Here is a 19,966-nt window from a genome sequence, read left to right as displayed (position 1 = left end):
TGCCTATTCTTGTTCAATTAAGCTGGAAGCTTTGGCTTCAAGTGTATCTTGCTTCTTCTGCTTTTCTAAGGCAATCTCTTCATCTTTCTTGTTCAGGGTCTCATCAGTCCCTTTTTCCTTTCCAGCATTTGATGCCTTTGTAGATGTTTTTTTTGAAACAGACTATGGCGTTTATTGTTGCCCTTTGGTTTTGCTTATGATGAAAGCTACAACTTTCTTAACTTATCATCCTCCCCTTTTTGGCATCATCTTCAACTTCTTCTTGAAGTACTGTTGGAGGGGCAGAGCTACTAGTCTTTAACAAATGTTCCCTGATGGCCTTAATATCTGCTTGTGTAACCTTATATTTGGCCTCAACCATATTTCTGATTAATTCCATGTGAGTGCTATCGTTGATATCAGCCAAATTCCTTTGAGCTTGGATAATTGGCTGCACTGATTTCCACAGCTCATTGGCAATTTGTTAAGTAGAGGGTTAACTTTTAGAATGCTCCATCATCTCTTCCATCGTGTTTTTCATTTCAGCCATTGAAGATTCCATGGAAGTCATTCTCTTCGTCAATTTTTGTATCTTAATTCATCACTTAACTTAATAGGATCATCTGAATCTCTACCAGATGTAGTTGTATTTGGTTCTTTAACAGGAGAATTCTCCAAACTATCAGGACCAAATTCCCCTTTTATCTTGGTACTAGGGACTTCCAATTGGAACAGAGTTTACGATTGTACCCTCAACAGTTGTTGCCTTCAAGGAAGACTTATAGATGTAGCCACTGTCCAACTGAAAAATTGGTGTTTCATCAGTTGTAGTGGCTGCTTCACTTGAACTACCACCAAGAGTAACATGTAACTCATGGGGTGTAGCCGCCTCAGCTGTTTGTGGGCTAGCAGATTGATTTTTCTCAATCTCAGTCACATATGGAAGTGTGCTCTCTTTAACAGGTGAATGAGAGGGACTAATTTGTGTCTGAGTTTCAATTGCATCAAACAAGGTAAAATTGTTGGTGGAATTTGAGTGGAGGGTTGTGGAGTAGAAAGAGACATAGCCCTGGGAGAGGGGCTTAGAAACAGATTTTCAAGTGAAATGTCTGCCTCTTGATGAGGTGTCCATGTGCTTACAACTTGGTCCTTTTGTGAGGATTCAAGAGGAGTTTGGATGGGTGAATATCTTTCCAACTGTTGTGAGGAAGTAGCAACAGTGGTTTCTAGTGGCTTTTGTTTTACCACAAGGTTATCCTTTGGGATCTCATCTTCCAAAGGTGCCTTTTTATGTTGTTTTGATTTAGTGGGCTTTTTGGCTGTGAGGGGTTTCTTTTTTGGGTTTTTCTGGTGTGGGTTTCACAACACTGGTTGTGGTGTCATGATACCAGGAGCAGTGGGCTCAACAACAGAGGTTTGAGCAACAGATGTGGACTCATCTATAACAGGTTCATCCACCTTTGTTTGTGTTTTGGAAATTTTTGACTCTTTGTCCTACATTCTTGTAAAAGTTTCATTTGTGAGACTTTTCATTTGAAAAGCTATACCTTGTTGAAAATCTTTTTGATATACTTGTTTTTGAAGGTAATAGCTTAAAAGTCTTGGATACATAAGAAATGCATTATTTCAGACCTTTTTAATAGAATTCACATTTGCCACCAAGTCCGAGAACAATTCCTAGGATGAATTATAATCAAGTTTTTGTCAAAATTGCATATCCCAAGTATTGAACTTTTTGTGGAATCTCATTGAATGAGGTGGATTGAATGAGGTGGATTGAATGAGAGACATATCAGGAGGGTATGGAAAAAATATCTCATTTCAGCAGGAAATTTTGGTTTGAAAAAACTATAACTCTTGTCAATTGACCCTCATCCCCCCTTTCTATGAACTTGGTGTGAATTTTCTGTTTTTTCAAATGAAGTTTTGCCTGCCTGGTCGTTTAGAGAAAATACTGTAGATATTGAAGATGGGGAAATTTGAACAATGGTGCCTCCGAATTTTGACGTTATACCGAAGGGCTTCTTATTTTGAGATTAAACTTCAGCATTGGCCCAGAATTGTCGGAGGGTATCCACATGTATTGGTGCATCAGCATTTAGGATAGTTTTGTATTTTGATGATGTCAAAACGTCAATTATTGAGTGGAAAGGTGTATTTTTGTTGGTTTTCTCAAAGTACAAAAGATAGTTATGGGGAGTTTTTATTTGCAGAGCCATGATCGAAGATGAAAGATGAGTAGGGTTAATGAAGATGATAGTGGAAACCGCTTTGATGAATTTTGAATTCGAGACGGCAGTGTAAGCTCTGTTTGGATGGAACAGAGGTATTTATACTGTGAAAAAGTGAAAGTTGACATGGCATCTGTTTCAAAGATCTGATGGCTAACATCTATCCACGTGGTAACCTCTGTTGTGGTTATGGAAACCAACAGAGGTTGGGAATAGTGGATATGAACAGTGGCCGAATTTTAGTCTATAAGTGGATGGACATCAGAGGTTATGAACAGTATAACAACCCTAAACTAAACCGACACCCTTGAAATATTTTTCGACGCCCTAATGTATATTAAAATGTCCCAATATGTCTTAAAATACACCCCGTATGTGAAAACCGAGCCCAAAATATGATTTAACATTAAAAATAAAATAAAAACAGAGAAAATAAAGTTTACGCGGGGCGCGTAAGCCACCCAATGAGCTTACGCGGGCCGCGAGCCATCGTCAAACGCGGCGAAACCCGGTGCAGACACGTGTCATCAACGTGTTGAACCTATACGTGACCCGGATCACGTACGGCCTAGACCCTCTACTAAGCGGGCTGCATAGCCTATTGCTACATCTTACGCGGGCCGCGTAAAACCCCAAATCAAGCCCTATATAATGGGACTCGGGGTATCTGTTTCAGTCGCTCAAATTTCGACTTTCTCTCTCAATTTCTTAATAGTAGAAGCTATACTCGGGTATAATATCCCCCTAAATAACGAGGTTCTACTTCGTTGTAAGTATCATAACCCCTGGATACGTATTAGATACTCTGCCCGATTGATCTAGGGTTCCGTAACTGCTGTCATAGTTCTGCCCGACGTAGTCGTTGGAATGCCGTCTCGGGGAGGGTATTACTAATGTTAAAATGGGTTATTATATTAACACGCGTGCATTTGTGTAATTTATAGATTATTCCTAGGAAATCCTTACTGAAAACCTAAAGACAGCAATGTGAGTAATCTCCTTTTTGCAAATTTTTTTTACAAAACCTCACACAAATAATTATATATTAAACAGTTATTGAGTATTTGTAAAGATAAAATTATCATCGGTATGTTGGGGTTTTGTATACAAAATTTGTTACGACCTTGCGAGGGGTAACATTTCCACAAGTCGGGTTTGACTGTACCGTGAGTGGTAATTGGTATGACTTGGAAACAAATGTAATTGCGAGACCGCCCTCAATACTGTACAATGGTTTTCATTTGAACTTGATTAAACTGGGATTCACTCACCAGTATTTCCCACTGACAAAATATTTTTAAATGCGTTTCAGGTAACAAAATGTGAAAGCCAAATAGAAGCCAGCTGGACAGCACTGAAGGCTTGGAAAAGTGGCAATAAAGTTACCTAAAAGAAATACATGTTTTTATTAAATAAAAATAGGATTTGTTCCTATGAAAAAGTGTGCACATAAAACTTGGGTTTTATCCCATGTGTTTAATGTTATGAAAGAGTGGTATTTTACTCTGATAAAATATTTCCTAACTACGGTCCTGATGAAATTTCCGCTGCCAAAATTGATAAAACACCAGATAGCACCGAAACTGGTCGCGGCCGCCCGTTCCCGGGTTAGTAGGGGACGGGGGTTGTGACAAACAGTGGCTGATTTTAGTCTATCAGAGGATAGACATCAGTGGTCAGGATAATCAGAGGTGATAAAAACAGTGGTTTTGAACAAACTTTAAGGATTGTTGAAAAATTTTTCAATCAAAGCTATTTTTAAGGATGGAATTTTGATTTTCTGAAAACATATAAATGCTTTTTATTCATGGAAAACAAAATTTTGCTTTTAATCCATGTTTAGCATGCCAATCCTAGAGATCAAGCTTTCAAAGGTGGATGTGTATAAAGCTTTTATCAACACATCTGCCAGTTGATCCTTAGTTGGAACATGATGCAGAGAAATCAAACCTTTTTCATAGTTATCCCTCACAAAGTGATGTCTGATGTCAATGTGCTTGGTGGTTGAATGAGAAACTGGATTTTTAATGATGTTTTCAGCTGCTTGACTATCCAACATGAGAGGAGTCTTTAAAGCAGTCACACCAAAATCTAGCAATTGATTTTAATGCCACATGAGTTGGGATGTACAGCTTGCAGCAACAATGTATTTAGCCTCTACTGTTGATGTTGAAACAGCCGCTTGCTTTTTGCTTCGCCAAGAAACTAAGAAATTTCCTAAAAATTGGCACCCTCCTGAAGTAGACTTCCTTGTGGTATGACAACTAGCAAAATCACTGTCTTAATAACCTGAAAGCTCAATATTCTCATTAGCAGGGTACCAGATACCAAGTGTGGGAGCACCTTTTATGTATGTCACACCCTCAAAATCCACATGCGGAGTATCACCACAGGGAGCATAACTGACCAAGATCAAGCCACCAATCATATTGAACAATATAAGTAAGTAAATAAAACCCAACACAAACAATATAATTGGTGTCAAACAATTTAGCAAAGCCTAAGTTAACAGCGGAAGCATTAAATTCAAAACCAAAATATAAGTTTAAAGTTTCATAAAGTTTCTCATGAACACACAGCGGTTCATGTCCCACAACGACTCTTTCTCCAATGCAAGCTCCAGCAAATAACCTAACGACCTGCAAAGCATGTAGTAACGTATCAACAAAAATGTTGGCGAGTTCACAGTTGGTTGTATGTTTTAAGGTTGTTCCAAAAACCATAAGCTGTTAAGTTGTTTTGAAAACCAAAAGTTATCCAATTCCATGTTCCCATAACCATATCCCATGGGGGCTACCCCATGTTGTAAACCACTAGACTCGTTATCGTATCGACTACTAACTTAAGTCATGTTTGAGTGCCCTGCGTCAATGTCTATCATCATTGACTAAGTGCCTAAGTACATTAGTCCACTCCCGTCCTCTGCGGCACGGTATGAGGCTTGTCAGACCTAATAGCGCTATTTAACTAATGACCTGTTCGCCAATGGCCCGGCGGTTAAGTCGATATAAAAATGAGGGACTTCATGATAGAGTTGCTGTCTAGTAAGTTTAAGGCTGTGCTACACAAGGAGGACCGAGGTACGTATTCTACCCAAGGAGAATGCACAGGTTACATCCCACCCAAGGGGGATAGTTGTTGTTCCTTAACCCATTCCCAAACTACGAGAATCCCATGCTTTGTAGAAAAGTGTGAACTCACATTTGGTTGCTCGGTTGGACTCTTAAAAATAGCTAACAGTCAAGGTTGGTCAATCACGTCCTAGTATGATTACCATTTAGTCCATCAGTGGTTTCAAATAGAGCACAAAGTTCCTACACGCATCTACCACATAACATGCACTCACTTTGACAATTCACGCCCATATATACATTCCACCTATAACTACTCAAGAGCAAGCACACGATACTTCACGTAACACTTTCGTTGACATATAACAAGTTGGATTATTATCAGATAACATAACCGATATTTAGACACGCAAATCACTACTTATATTGTTTCAGCTTTAACATCCAAAACTGGGTTGTTTTCGGGTATTTTAATAAAATAGTTAACTTGTTCCAAAAATACCCAAAATTTGAAAGAATGTTCTAAACGGTCCACGTATCATTGTGTAAAAATCTGGGGACTCAACAAAAATGTTGGCGAGTTCATAGTTGGTTGCAGTAACGTATCAACAAAAATGTTGGCGAGTTCATAGTTTGTTGTATGTTTTAATGTTGTTCCAAAAAACATAAGTTGTTAAGTTGTTTCGAAAACCAAAAGTTATCCAGTTCCATGCTCCCATAACCACATACCGTGGGGCTACCCCATGTTGTAAAACACTAGACCCGTTACCATATCGACTACTGACTTAAGTCATGTTTGAGTGCCCTGCGTCAATGTCTATCATCATTGACTAAGTGCCCAAGTACATTAGTCCACTCCCATCCTCTGCGGCACGGTGTGAGGCTTGTCAGACCTAATAGCGCTATTTAACTAATGACCTGTTCGCCAATCGCCCGGGGATTAAGTCGATAAAAAATGAGGGACTTCATGATAAAGTTGCTGTCTAGTAAGTTTAAGGTTCTCCTACCCAAGGAGGACCGAGGTACGTATTCTACCCAAGGAGAATGCGCATGTTGCATCCCACCCAAGGGGGATATATGTTGTTCCTTAACCCATTCCCAAACCACCGGGAATCCCACGCTTTGTAGAAAAGTGTGAACTCACCTTTGGTTGCTTGGTTGGACTCTTAAAATAGCTAACAGTCAAGGTCGGTTAATCACGTCCTAGGATGATTACTATTTAGTCCATCAGTGGTTTCAAATAGAGCACAAAGTTCCTACACGCATCTACCACATAACATGCACTCACTTTGACAGTTCACGCCCATATATACATTCCACCTATAACTACTCAAGAGCAAGCACACGATACTTCACATAACACTTTCGTTCACATATAACAAGTTGGATTATTATTAGATAACATATTCGACATTTAGACACGCAAATCACTACTAATATTGTTTCAGCTTTAACATCCAAAACTGGGCTGTTTTCGGGTATTTTAATAAAATAGTTAACTTGTTCCAAAAATAGTTAACTTGTTCCAAAAATTCCCAAAATTTTACAGAATGTTCTAAACGGTCTACGTATCATTGTGTAAAAATCTCGGGACTCAATTCATTACCAATTATTTTATAAAAATCATTACCGGGCTGCAATTAGATTCATCACTTTCTCATTGCAGTCCACATAAAAATTCATTTAAAATTCATCGTAAGTCTGATTGATGAAATTCCAGTTGGATAATTACAACAACACCCGTGGCCATCTACTGTACAAATTTCATGACCTAACTCTATCCAGACTTCAAGTTATGATGAAAAAGATAACAGACATTTTCTGCAGAAAAAACGCAGCTTTTGCTGCTGTACAAAATGGAACTTTAAAAGTAGCAAACAACCTCAAAAAAATATGATTCTAGTGCCATTTGAAGCTCAAAAAGTGTAATTTAGACTTCAGAAAATCAATTTTTCAAATTATAACGGTCCGGTTACAGCCAACTAAAGTTGGCTATTTTCGTCAATCAGCATGCTGCTTCACATTTAAACGACACCAAAACGTTTGTAAACGATCCCGGCTCATCCTAATAACAACCAACAGCAGGCTAACCATCAATTATCATCTAACCATATCAAAATGACAAAAACCTAGATATAAACATCATGATTTTCATCAGGAAACGCAGCCAATGATCATTCATGCACACATGTCATCAATTACTTCAACCAATCGCATACTCAAACGAAATAAATCATGTAACGTCAAAACCCTAGCATGTCAACTAAAAATCATAGCCATGTTTTTCACAAAATCACACCATGAATCACAATCCAAATCAAGAATACTAAGATTGGAGCAAGAGAAGGGATTACGATGAAGAAGGGGGCGAATCAAGAAGCTGAACAAGAGCTAGGGTTTGCGCAGAAAAGGGGGGTCTCCTGGTCGACGCACACAAGGGGGGGGGGGAGTTTAGGGTTTTGATTTTGATTTCTTATTCCCAAAGTTAAATGCATAAAATTAAAATACAAGGAGGTTGGGCTAATGGGCTACAAGGAACAATAAAGTGTGGTCTTGGGCTTAATATTTCGAACAGGACATGGGGTGGGGGTTTGGGCTGGTTGGTGGCGCAATGAGAGAGGAGTTTGGGCTTGGGTTGGATTTACTAAAGGACGGTTTTGCAAGTTTCGTGAAATAACTAATTAAACTCTTTCGTATCGCAAAACAATATATTACAACGCTTCGTTTCACAAAATAGCGTATTCCAATATTTCAGTTTCGGGTTTCGGTTTCACATAATTCACATTACACATTACCAAGCACATAATCGTCCTAACAAAATAAATCACCAAATTCAATTCGTTTAACGTACAAGAAATTACATAGTAAAACGAAACGTTCATGAATTTACACGAGTTGTCACCTCATCCCCAAGTTGAAAAAAATTTCGTCCCGAAATTTAGCACATAGTCACTGGAGAAGCTAGTTGTGTTGTGCGTTTTCCTGGGGTATCACATCATCCCCCCGTTGGTTTGGAATTTCGTCCCGAAATTCCGAAGTAGCTTTAGTATTGGACTCACCTTTCTTAAACAACTGGGGGTACTTGTGTTTCATCAGGTCTTCTCGTTCCCAGGTGAACTCTGGGCCCCGACGGGAGTTCCAACGAACTCGAACAATAGGTATCTTGGTACGTTTGAGAGTCTTGATTTCTCGGTCCATAATTTCCACCGATTCCTCGACGAAGCGCAACTGGTCATCGATAGTGAGTTCCTTGAAAGGAACGATGAGGGTCTCATCTGATAAACATTTCTTCAGATTCAACACGTGAAAGACGTTGTGAGCACCACTGAGCTCTTCAGGCAGGTTCAATCTGTACGCCACCTTGCCGATTTTTTGTGATTTTCGAAAGGTCCGACATATCATGGATTAAGTTTGGCCCGTTTGCCAAAATGGGCCACACATTTCCTCGGTGAGACTTTAAGTAGCACTCAATCCCCAACCTGGAACTCGAGCGGTTTCCTACGCTTACCAGTGTAGCTTTTCTGACGGTCAAGAGCTACCATCATTCATTGTCGAATTTGGTCAATCTTTTCCATTGTGTCGATAACTAGTTCTGGGCCAGTGATTTGGCTGTCGCCCACTTCTGCCCAGCATAGAGGTGATCGGCATTTCCGCCCATACAAAGTCTTGAACGGAGCAGCCTTGATGTTGGTGTGGTAACTATGTTGTATGAAAACACCACTAAGGGTAGATGCCTTTCCCAGCCGTTACCAAAGTCGATAACACATGCTCGAAGCATGTCTTCTAGAGTCTGGATGGTGCGTTCAATTTTCCCATCCGTCTGTGGGTGATAAGCTGTGCTCATGTCGAAACGCGAGCCAAAGGATTTATGCATCGCCTGCCATAAATTAGACGCAAAGCGTGGGTCTCGATCAGATAAGATGGAAGTTGGCACTCCATGCCTAGCGACCAGTTCCTTCAAGTAGATGTCTGCGAGTGTAGAAAACTTATCTGTTTCCTTGATTGCCAGAAAGTGTGCAGACTTAGTCAGTCGATCAACAATCACCCAGATGGTGTCGTTTCCTTGCTGGGGTCTGGGTAAGCCAGTGACGAATTCCATGGAAATTTGCTCCCATTTCCATGTTGGGATCTCTGGTTGTTGAAGTAGTCCTGACAGCTTCTAGTATTCAACCTTAACCCTAGCACAGGTCAAGCATTTACAAACATAAGTCACTATGTTAGCTTTCATGTGGGGCCACCAATAGTGAGTCTTGAGATCCTTGTACATCTTGTCAGAACCAGGATGCACCGAGTAACGAGACTTGTGTGCTTCATCCATCACAAGCTCTCGTAAGTTTCCATAGAATGGAACCCATACACGTTCCATGAAATAATAAGTGCCGTCTTCCTTGAATTCTAGTTTCTTCTCCATGCCCCGTAGGGATTCTGCATTGAGGTTCTCTTCCTTGAATGCTTCAATCTGAGCGTCACGAATCTGGGTAGGAATACTGGAGTGGATAGTAAGCGGTAACGCATGCACACCTTAGGTTTGGTTTCCTTACGACTGAGGGCGTTAGCCACAACGTTGGCTTTGCCTGGATGATACTTTCTTGCGCATTCGTAGTCGTTAGGTAGTTCAACCCATCGATGCTGTCGCATGTTCAACTCCTTCTGATCCAAGATATGCTGGAGACGCTTGTGATCGGTGTAGATGGTGCACTTGGTACCGTACAAGTAATGTCTCCATATCTTGAATGCAAACACTACTGCTCCCAACTCCAAATCATGGGTAGTGTAGTTCTTTTCGTGAGCCTCGAGTTGGCGTGATGCGTAGGCAATGACTTTCTCACGTTGCATCAGCACACAACTAAGTCCTTGGATAGACGCGTCACAATAAACAATGAAATCGTCTGTGCCTTCTGGTAACGAAAGAATGGGTGTACTACAAAGTTTCACCTACAAGTATTGAAACGCGGATTCCTGAGCAACCTTTCGAGTTAGAGTTGCGGGGGTTTGTGAACACGATCAAGAAAAGCGGTCTTTACAACATCAAAATTCGTTCGTTGGAAACTAAGCATAAGGTTGTTTGTGCTGTAGGGGCTCCATGGTAAGGTGTGGGTATCGTTCGGATTCCTACTAGTTCTTGGAGTTGTTTCAGATGTCGTCAAAGAAAACAAGTGGCATATCCGTCAGGGTGGGCTAAATTCGAATGTCGTGACTGGGAACCTATCTCGGTCGTATCGAGTTCTAAGGACAATTCTCGTGATACCTCCATATCTGTAATATTCATGGCCCATTACTCCTAGAGTATCGTTCGTAGAAAGTAACTCCTCCAAGCGAGAGTTCGCGAAGAATGTTGTTAGGATAAGGATCATAGGATTCGAGAAGTATATCATGAATGGATGTGGAAACACGCAAAAAGGGTAGTCGCAATCGATGCGTAGGCGTTTAAGAATCCGTAGCAGGGGTTTACCTGTTGTCGAGGGTATAGCCGGTCGTACACAAGTTGCATAAAGTTAAAATGAAGAACACCGTTTGTCGAATAGAGGTGCCACGTTGGTATATTAAGCATAACAAGAATTAACCAGAGAAGAATGGTTGTCGCACAAGTTTGTAGTGTTAAGGTTCGCTGAAACTTCCGTCAAAGTTGTTGGGCTCGCCCACATGCGAAGGAGGAATAATTCACCTTGATCCATGAACTTAGATGACTTTGCGATTTATCGAGCCGGTAAGCAACCAAATTCGGAGGATTTTCCTTAAGTCGTGTGAATGAATCTGAAATATGCCTGTGTAGTCAAGAGGTTTCAAAGAAAGGACGCGAAAACATGTTCAAGAGATCGTATCAACAATACATCACCATCCTCAGGGTTTCAAGAAGTGATCACCAATGATCGAAAGTCGAGCCTTCCAAGTTCTCTAAACTAGAGTGAGTTCATATTAGTGTCTCTGCATGGAGAAGTGAGAACGTAGTGTCACTGTGATAAAGGAATGATGGTTTTGTCTAAGTCAATAGTAGAAATTAGGCATTGCATTAATCAACAAGCATAGGTCGGTACAAAGGCTAGCGAAAAGATTTCACATAATTAAGATAAATTATCGTAGGATCAAAATGCGACTCTTGTAGTGTAAGGGGGAAAGATGTGAGGTAAATGTGTAGTTCATCATGTCCGTATGTAGGTTGAGTAATCCGTATCGCTGTCCTCGAATGTCCCGAAGACTATCCCATCATTAGGAGGCATCCACTTGCTAAGTTGGGTATACGAAGGTGTAAATCAAAGTAGAATAATAATTAACCACTCAACAGGGTAATGGGGGGGGGGGGTAATCTTGTGATCGGTTGAAATCGTGGTATCGTTGTTAGCGTTTCGTTATATCGGTTGCGGATCGAAGAAACAGGAGGTTGGTGATGTTCATACGAAGAATTAAGCGAAAACAAAATCCAACAAATAACCGAAGAATTCAACCAACTATTCTGTTCTCCAGAGGCAGTTCTAGTAATGGTAGATGGCGGCAACGACACGAAAGGAAAGTTCATTGCCTCATGGTCACGTGAGTATATCATTGGTCCAAAACGGAGTTTGGATAATAGGGTTTCGATTTGTACAACAACAAACGCGTGTAACTGTGACCGCTTCGTTTCGGGTAACGAAGGCTAGTGGAGATGATGGGGTTTGTTGACATGGACGCGTGGGTACACTGTTCTCCTAAATCTGAGTTCGTTTGGGCCGGCTCTGGTCTACGTGAGTGTTGTCGTGCAAACCAAAGTACAGAGGGTCAGATCTGAATTCTTGCTGTTACGGTAATGTCATGTCGAGACAATCGTATGAATAGATAGAACGCATAAAACAGTTGTCGTAGTGGGGTGAGGTGAAAACAGGAAAAGAATGATCACCACACGTCAAAATTCAAGTAAATAGTTGGGTGTCATAAAGAGCACATTCGGGCAAATAGATAACATGCTACTATGTTAACTAAGCATACCATGAGCATCACACCATGCAAATGTAAACTAACAAGTAGGCAACATAGACATAAATTATACCATCTAAAGTGTTGAGCCTTGCACGTGGAGCAAAGTGTCGTTGTGGATCGTTGGGCACTAAACAGTTTATAGTCTGGTTTTGTCAAAAAGATTTTTCCCCTTTTTCAAAACCGAGTTCACTATAACCAATGGCTCTGATACCAATCTGTCACACCCTCAAAATCAACATGCGGAGTATCACCGCAAGGAGCGTGACTGACCAGAATCAAGCCACCAATCATATTGAACAATGTAAGTAAGTAAATAAAACCCAACACAAACAATATAATTAGTGTCAAACAATTTAGCAAAGCCTAAGTTAACAGCCGAAGCATTAAGTTCAAAACCAAAATATAAGTTTAAAGTTTCATAAAGTTTCTCATGAACACACAGCGGTTCATGTCCCACAACGACTCCTTCTCCAATGCAAGCTCCAGCAAATAACCTAACGACCTGCAAAGTATGTAGTAACGTATCAACAAAAATGTTGGCGAGTTCACAGTTGGTTGTATGTTTTAATGTTGTTCCAAAAACCATAAGCTGTTAAGTTGTTTCGAAAACCAAAAGTTATCCAATTCCATGTTCCCATAACCATATCCCGTGGGGGCTACCCCATGTTGTAAACCACTAGACCCGTTATCGTATCGACTACTAACTTAAGTCATGTTTGAGTGCCTGCGTCAATGTCTGTCATCATTGACTAAGTGCCTAAGTACATTAGTCCACTCCCGTCCTCTGCGGCACGGTGTGAGGCTTGTCAGACCTAATAGCGCTATTTAACTAATGACCCATTCGCCAATGGTCCGGCGATTAAGTCGATATAAAAATGAGGGACTTCATGATAGAGTTGTTGTCTAGTAAGTTTAAGGTTGTGCTACACAAGGAGGACCGAGGTACGCATTCTACCCAAGGAGAATGCGCAGGTTACATCCCACCCAAGGGGGATAGTTGTTGTTGCTTAACCCATTCCTAAACTACCGGAAATCCCATGCTTTGTAGAAAAGTGTGAACTCACATTTGGTTGCTCGGTTGGACTCTTAAAAATAGCTAACAGTCAAGGTTGGTCAATCACATCCTAGTATGATTACCATTTAGTCCATCAGTGGTTTCAAATAGAGCACAAAGTTCCTACACGCATCTACCACATAACATGCACTCACTTTGATAGTTCACGCCCATATATACATTCCACCTATAACTACTTAAGAGCAAGCACACGATACTTCACGTAACACTTTCATTGACATATAACAAGTTGGATTATTATCAGATAACATAACCGACATTTAGACACGCAAATCACTACTTATATTGTTTCAGCTTTAACATCCAAAACTGGGCTGTTTTCGGGTATTTTAATAAAATAGTTAACTTGTTCCAAAAATACCCAAAATTTGAAAGAATGTTCTAAACGGTCCACGTATCATTGTGTAATAATCTGGGGACTCAATTCGTTACCAATTATTTTATAAAAATCATTTACCGGGCTGCAATCAGATTCGTCACTTTCTGACTGCAGTCCAAGGAAAAATTCATTTAAAATTCATCGTTAGTCCGATTGACAAAATTCCAGTTGGAGGAATTGCAAAAACACCCGTGGCCATCTACTGTACAAATTTCATGACCTAACTCTATACAGATTTCAAGTTATGACGAAAAACCTAACACACATTTTCTGCAGAAAAAACGCAGCTTTTGCTGCTGTACAAAACAGACCTTTAAAAATAGTAAACGACTTCAAAAAAAATATGATTCCAATGCCATTTGAAGCGTTTTTCAAAAACGTATAATATAGAGTTCAGAAAATCAATTTTTTCGAATTATAACGGTCCGTTTATAGGTAACTGAAGTTGGCTATTTTTGTCAATCAGCATGCTGTTTCACATTTAAACGACACCAAAACGCGTGTAAACGATCCCGACTCTTCCAAATAACAACCAACAGCAGGCTAACCATCAATTATCGTCTAACCATATCAAAATCACAAAACTCTAGATATAAACATCATGATTTTCATCAAGAAACGCAGCCAATGATCATTTATGCACACATATCATCAATTACTTCAACCAAACGCATACTCAAACCAAATAAATCATGTAACATCAAAACCCTAGCATGTCAACTAAAAACCACAGCCATGTTTTCCACAAAATCACACCATGAATCACAATCCAAATCAAGAATACTAACCTTGGAGCAAGAGAAGGGATTACGAGGAAGAAGGAGGCGAATCAAGAAGCTGAATAAGAACTAGGGTTTGCGCAGAAATGGGGGGTCTCCTGGTCGACGCACACAAGGGGGGGGGGAGTTTAGGGTTTTGATTTCTTATTCCCAAAGTTAAATGCATAAAATTAAAACACAAGGAGGTTGGGCTAATGGGCTACGAGGAACAAGAAAGTGTGGTCTTGGGCTCAATATTTCGAACAGGGCATGGGGTTGGGGTTTGGGCCGGTTGGTGGCGCAGGGGGAGAGGAGTTTGGGCTTGGGTTGGATTTACTAAATGACGGTTTCGCAAGTTTCGTGAAATAACTAATTAAACCATTTCGTATCGTAAAGCAATATATTACAACGCTTCGTTTCACAAAATAACGTATTCCAATATTTCAGTTTCGGGTTTCGGTTTCACATAATTCACATTATGCATTACCAAGCACACAATCGTCCTAATAAAATAAATCACCAAATTCAATTCTTTTAACGTTCAAGAAATTACACAGTAAAACAAAATGTTCAGGAATTTACACGAGTTGTCACAATGTATCTGAATATCCTTTTCACAGCTACAAGGTTGGACTTTCTAGGTGCTGACTGGGATCTTGCACAGACACATGTTGCGAACATGATGTCTAGCCTTGATGCAGTTAGGTACAATAAATACCCAATCATGCTTTTGTATAGTGTTAGATCAACCAAGTCGTCTTTGTCATCAATAGTGACCAGCTTTGTGGTTGCCATGGGTGTTAAGAGTTCTTTGACAAATTTTCTTTGATGAATGAATGTACCATTTTGCAATTGCTTAACTTGGAGACCAAGAAAGCATTGAAGTTCACCCACGGCACTCATCTCAAACTCTGCTGTTATGAGTTCTCTAAACTCTTCACACATGGAATTGCATGTGGATCCAAAAATAATGTCATCCACATAAATCTGGACAATCATCAAATCTTTTCCTTTCCATTTTAAAAACAGTATTTTATCAATTTTACCTCTTGTAAAGCTTATGGATAACAGAAAGGTGGATAGAGTTTAATACCAGGCCCTTGGTGCTTGTTTCAAGCCATACAAAGCCTTGTTAAGCTTGTAGACATGATCTGGATAAATGGCATCTTCAAAACCTGGAGGTTGGCATACATATACCTCTTCCTGAATCTTACCATAAAAGAATGCACATTTGATATCCATTTGATACACCTTGATATTGTGGTTATCAGCAAAGGCTAAGAACAATCTGATGGCTTCCAATCTTGCTACAGGAGCAAATGTTTCATCATAGTCAATTCCTTCGTCTTGTCTAAAACCTTGAACCACAAGGTTAGCTTTGTTCTTGACAACAATGCCCCTTTCATCTGTTTTATTCTTGAAGACCCATTTTGTGCCAATTGGATATACATCATTAGGCAATGGTACAAGTTCCCATACTTGTTGTCTTTTGAACTGTTGGAGCTCTTCTTGCATGGCCTCTACCCAACTATTATCTTTTTGTGCCTCTTGGTACTTGACAGGTTGTGTAAGTGATAGAAAACCAGCAAAAAGACAAATGTTTTGGGATTTACTTCTTGTGAGCACCCCTTCATTGACGTTTCCAATAACTTGGTCTGGTGGATGACTTTTAAGGTAGATTAGATCTCCCTTATATGGAATGATGGCATTGAGAGATGAAGGCTGTAGATGTGAATCATCTGAGCTAACATCTATTGGCAATTTTGAAGAGCCAACATCTATTTGGAATGGAGGTGGAGGTATGGGTGGAATGGGGCTAAAAATGGGTTGACTTTTATCCACAGAGGATGGACTTTTGTCAGCAGTGGTTTGACTAGATGAGGTGGCAGAGGTTTGAGGATCAACAACCGTTGATGTAGAAGTGGTAGAGTTTTGACAGCTGTTTTGAACATTTGTTTCTCTGGTGGTGGAAGTGACTTTATATTGTGGGATCATAATGTCAAATACGTTATCTTGATGGGAAGACTGTGGTGTACCTGCATGGTTAGTCTTGACAGACACATCTTCAAATGTAAATTTATCTAAGTCAAACAATTCAGCAGGATTTGCTGGGATTTTCAAAGAAGAAAGTTCATTGAACTTTACATTCAAAGTCTCTTCTACACACCTAGTCCTTGTGTTAAACACTTTGTAGGCCTTGGCAGTAGTTGAGTATCTTAGAAAATAACCACAGTCTACTTTGGCTTCAAATTTTGAAATTGAATCTTTTAAGTTTAAAATGAAGCATGGGCAACCAGAGATTTTGAAATAAGAGATCAGTGGTTTGATCTTGAACAGAGTTTCATAAGCAGTCTTTTGATGTTTGGGGTTGATTAAAACTCTGTTTTGCACATAGCAAGCAATGTTTACAGCCTCTACACAAAAAGAAATGGGTAAACCTAAATCTGCAAGCATTGTTCTGGCATCCTCATTTGTAACGCCTCGTTTTTGTAACTTTCCTTATTTAGAAAGGTTGTTATATATTTCTAATTTCGGAAACTTGTTTCTCTTGTAATCGCATTTCGTTTCGTATAACTCGAGGCTTCGATCATAATAAAGTTGTTTATTTTATGAGAAACACACATTGTTTATTCAAGTTTGCATATACGTTAATTCATCTATACTTGACATATAATTCATGATACTCGAAAACGTGTTAAACATACGAACAACCATCGTATATATGAGACTTCATACATTTCACACATTCATATACATGCATATACATCATTTTATATATATAATACTTAAGTTGTCCATTAATATACATTATACACCTATTTGTGTCACACCCTGGCTTTTGCGGAAGCGTGGATTATCTGGGTGTGACTTCTTAATACCATAGCAACAAATCATAACAATGCTATACGATAAAACACAACATGTTCATCCATTCATTAAGTTAAAACAAAATACCACAACGACATTGTTTGAAAATGTTGACACATAAATTAAGTTACAACCATGACATGATTAACAGAGTTCACAATGACTCATCAAAAGCATGTAATTAAAAACCCAAGTTTAGAATTGTGCATCCCGTCCAGGAAAGGGATCCACCTCCTACACTCGACGACTTGGATGACATCTTTATTCACTATGCAGCCCTGACACAACGCATACTCCTCTAGATCCACTAATTTCCTGAAATACATGTAATTTGAAAAATCAACAAAAGTTGAGCGAGTTCATGTGTATGTAAGTGTGTAAAACCTTTAAAAAAATATGTTTGTAAGTATAAAAATCCCTGATATGTAGCAATTAAGGAAAAAATGATCACCAATGGGTTACAAAGCCAATGCTATGTGTGAACTGGTCTTGTTTATCTTTTAAAAATCGTTGGAATCTCTAATTGTCTTAAATGAGATATACATTAAATTAGAGATAACCCAAGGGTTTTTCAAAAACTCTATTATGCTATATCAAACTTGTTTTTTCTACTTCTTGTGAGCACCCCTTTATTGATGTTTCCAATAACTTGGTCTGGTGGATGACTTTTAAGGTACATTAGATCTCCCTTATATGGAATGATGGCATTGAGAGATGAAGGCTGTAGATGTGAATCATCTGAGCTAACATCTATTGGCAATTTTGAAGAGCCAACATCTATTTGGAACGGAGGTGGAGGTATGGGTGGAATGGGGGTAAAAATGGGTTGACTTTTATCCACAGAGGATGGACTTTTGTCAGCAGTGGTTTGACTAGATGAGGTGGCAGAGGTTTGAGGATCAACAACCGTTGATGCAGAAGTGGCAGAGTTTTGACAGCTGTTTTGAACATTTGTTTCTCTGGTGGTGGAAGTGACTTTATATTGTGGGATCATAATGTCAAATACGTTATCTTGATGGGAAGACTGTGGTGTACCTGCATGGTTAGTCTTGACAGACACATCTTCAAATGTAAATTTATCTAAGTCAAACAATTCAGCAGGATTTGCTAGGATTTTCAAAGAAGAAAGTTCATTGAACTTTACATTTAAAGTCTCTTCTACACACCTAGTCCTTGTGTTAAACACTTTATAGGCCTTGGCAGTAGTTGAGTATCCTAGAAAATAACCACAGTCAACTTTGGCTTCAAATTTTGAAATTGAATCTTTTAAGTTTAAAATGAAGCATGGGCAACCAGAGATTTTGAAATAAGAGATCAGTGGTTTGATCTTGAACAGAGTTTCATAAGCAGTCTTTTGATGTTTGGGGTTGATTAAAACTCTGTTTTGCATATAGCAAGCAATGTTTACAGCCTCTACACAAAAAGACATTGGTAAACCTAAATCTGCAAGCATTGTTCTGGCATCCTCATTTGTAACGCCTCGTTTTTGTAACTTTCCGTATTTAGAAAGGTTGTTATATATTTTTAATTTTGGAAACTTGTTTCTCTTGTAATCGCTATTCGTTTCGTATAACTCGAGGCTTCGATCATAATAAAGTTGTTTATTTTATGAGAAACACACATTGTTTATTCAAGTTTGCATATACGTTAATTCATCTATACTTGACATATAATTCATGATACTCGAAAACGTGTTAAACATACGAACAACCATCGTATATATGAGACTTCATACAATTCACACATGCATATACATCATTTTATATATATAATACTTAAGTTGTCCATTAATATACATTATACACCTATTTGTGTCACACCCTGGCTTTTGCGGAAGCGTGGATTATCTGGGTGTGACTTCTTAATACCATAGCAACAAATCATAACAATGCTATATGATAAAACACAAGATGTTCATCCATTCATTAAGTTAAAACAAAATACCACAACGACATTGTTTGAAAATGTTGACACATAAAGTAAGTTACAACCATGACATGATTAACAGAGTTCACAATGACTCATCAAAAGCATGTAATTAAAAACCCAAGTTTAGAATTGTGCATCCCGTCCAGGAAAGGGATCCACCTCCTACACTCGACGACTTGGATGACATCTTTATTCACTACGCAGCCCTGACACAACGCATACTCCTGTAGATCCACTAATTTCCTGAAATACATGTAATTTGAAAAATCAACAAAAGTTGCGCGAGTTCATGTGTATGTAAGTGTGTAAAACCTTTAAAAAAATATGTTTGTAAGTATAAAAATCCCTGATATGTAGCAATTAAGGAAAAAATGATCACCAATGGGTTACAAAGCCAATGCTATGTGTGAACTGGTGCAGGAAGACTCATACCTAGCAAATTTGTCTCCGGTATGAAGACATAGTCACCACTATGGGCCGCCCCGGCCTCACGGGTGTGGGCTCGCTACACCCAAATAGATCTATCACTCATGTCCCTTGGTCCAACAATGAGGATTAATGGCCTTATGTGTCATGCCCACCCTCACATGATCGCGTAGTAAAAACCCTCCCTAAGCTAACCATACCATGTAAATAAATGTCTGTAATAATTGTAGCTTGTATTTCACCCCCGAAGTATAAAACTGAAAACAGTTAAGAGAAAAGGGGGACATGAACTCACAGAA

General features: G+C 39.3%; 1 protein-coding gene across 1 annotated transcript; it reads right to left on the bottom strand.

Annotated features, from left to right (window-relative positions):
- Positions 1–691: 691 nt before the first annotated feature.
- LOC110925082 (transcription factor SFL2-like) lies at positions 692–18,306 on the bottom strand. The gene is made up of 3 exons (XM_022169050.1): positions 17,925–18,306; positions 16,071–16,552; positions 692–1,048 (listed from the first exon to the last, which is right to left on the bottom strand). Exons 1-3 carry the CDS (start codon positions 18,304–18,306, stop codon positions 692–694), a joined length of 1,221 nt encoding a protein of 406 aa, XP_022024742.1.
- Between the last annotated feature and the right edge of the window lie 1,660 nt (positions 18,307–19,966).

This window comes from Helianthus annuus, chromosome 17 (genome assembly GCF_002127325.2).
Source record: "Helianthus annuus cultivar XRQ/B chromosome 17, HanXRQr2.0-SUNRISE, whole genome shotgun sequence".
Classification (NCBI taxonomy): Eukaryota; Viridiplantae; Streptophyta; class Magnoliopsida; order Asterales; family Asteraceae; genus Helianthus; species Helianthus annuus.
The sequence above is the reverse complement of the archived record's forward strand: the minus strand, read 5'-3'. Positions and strand labels throughout refer to the sequence as shown.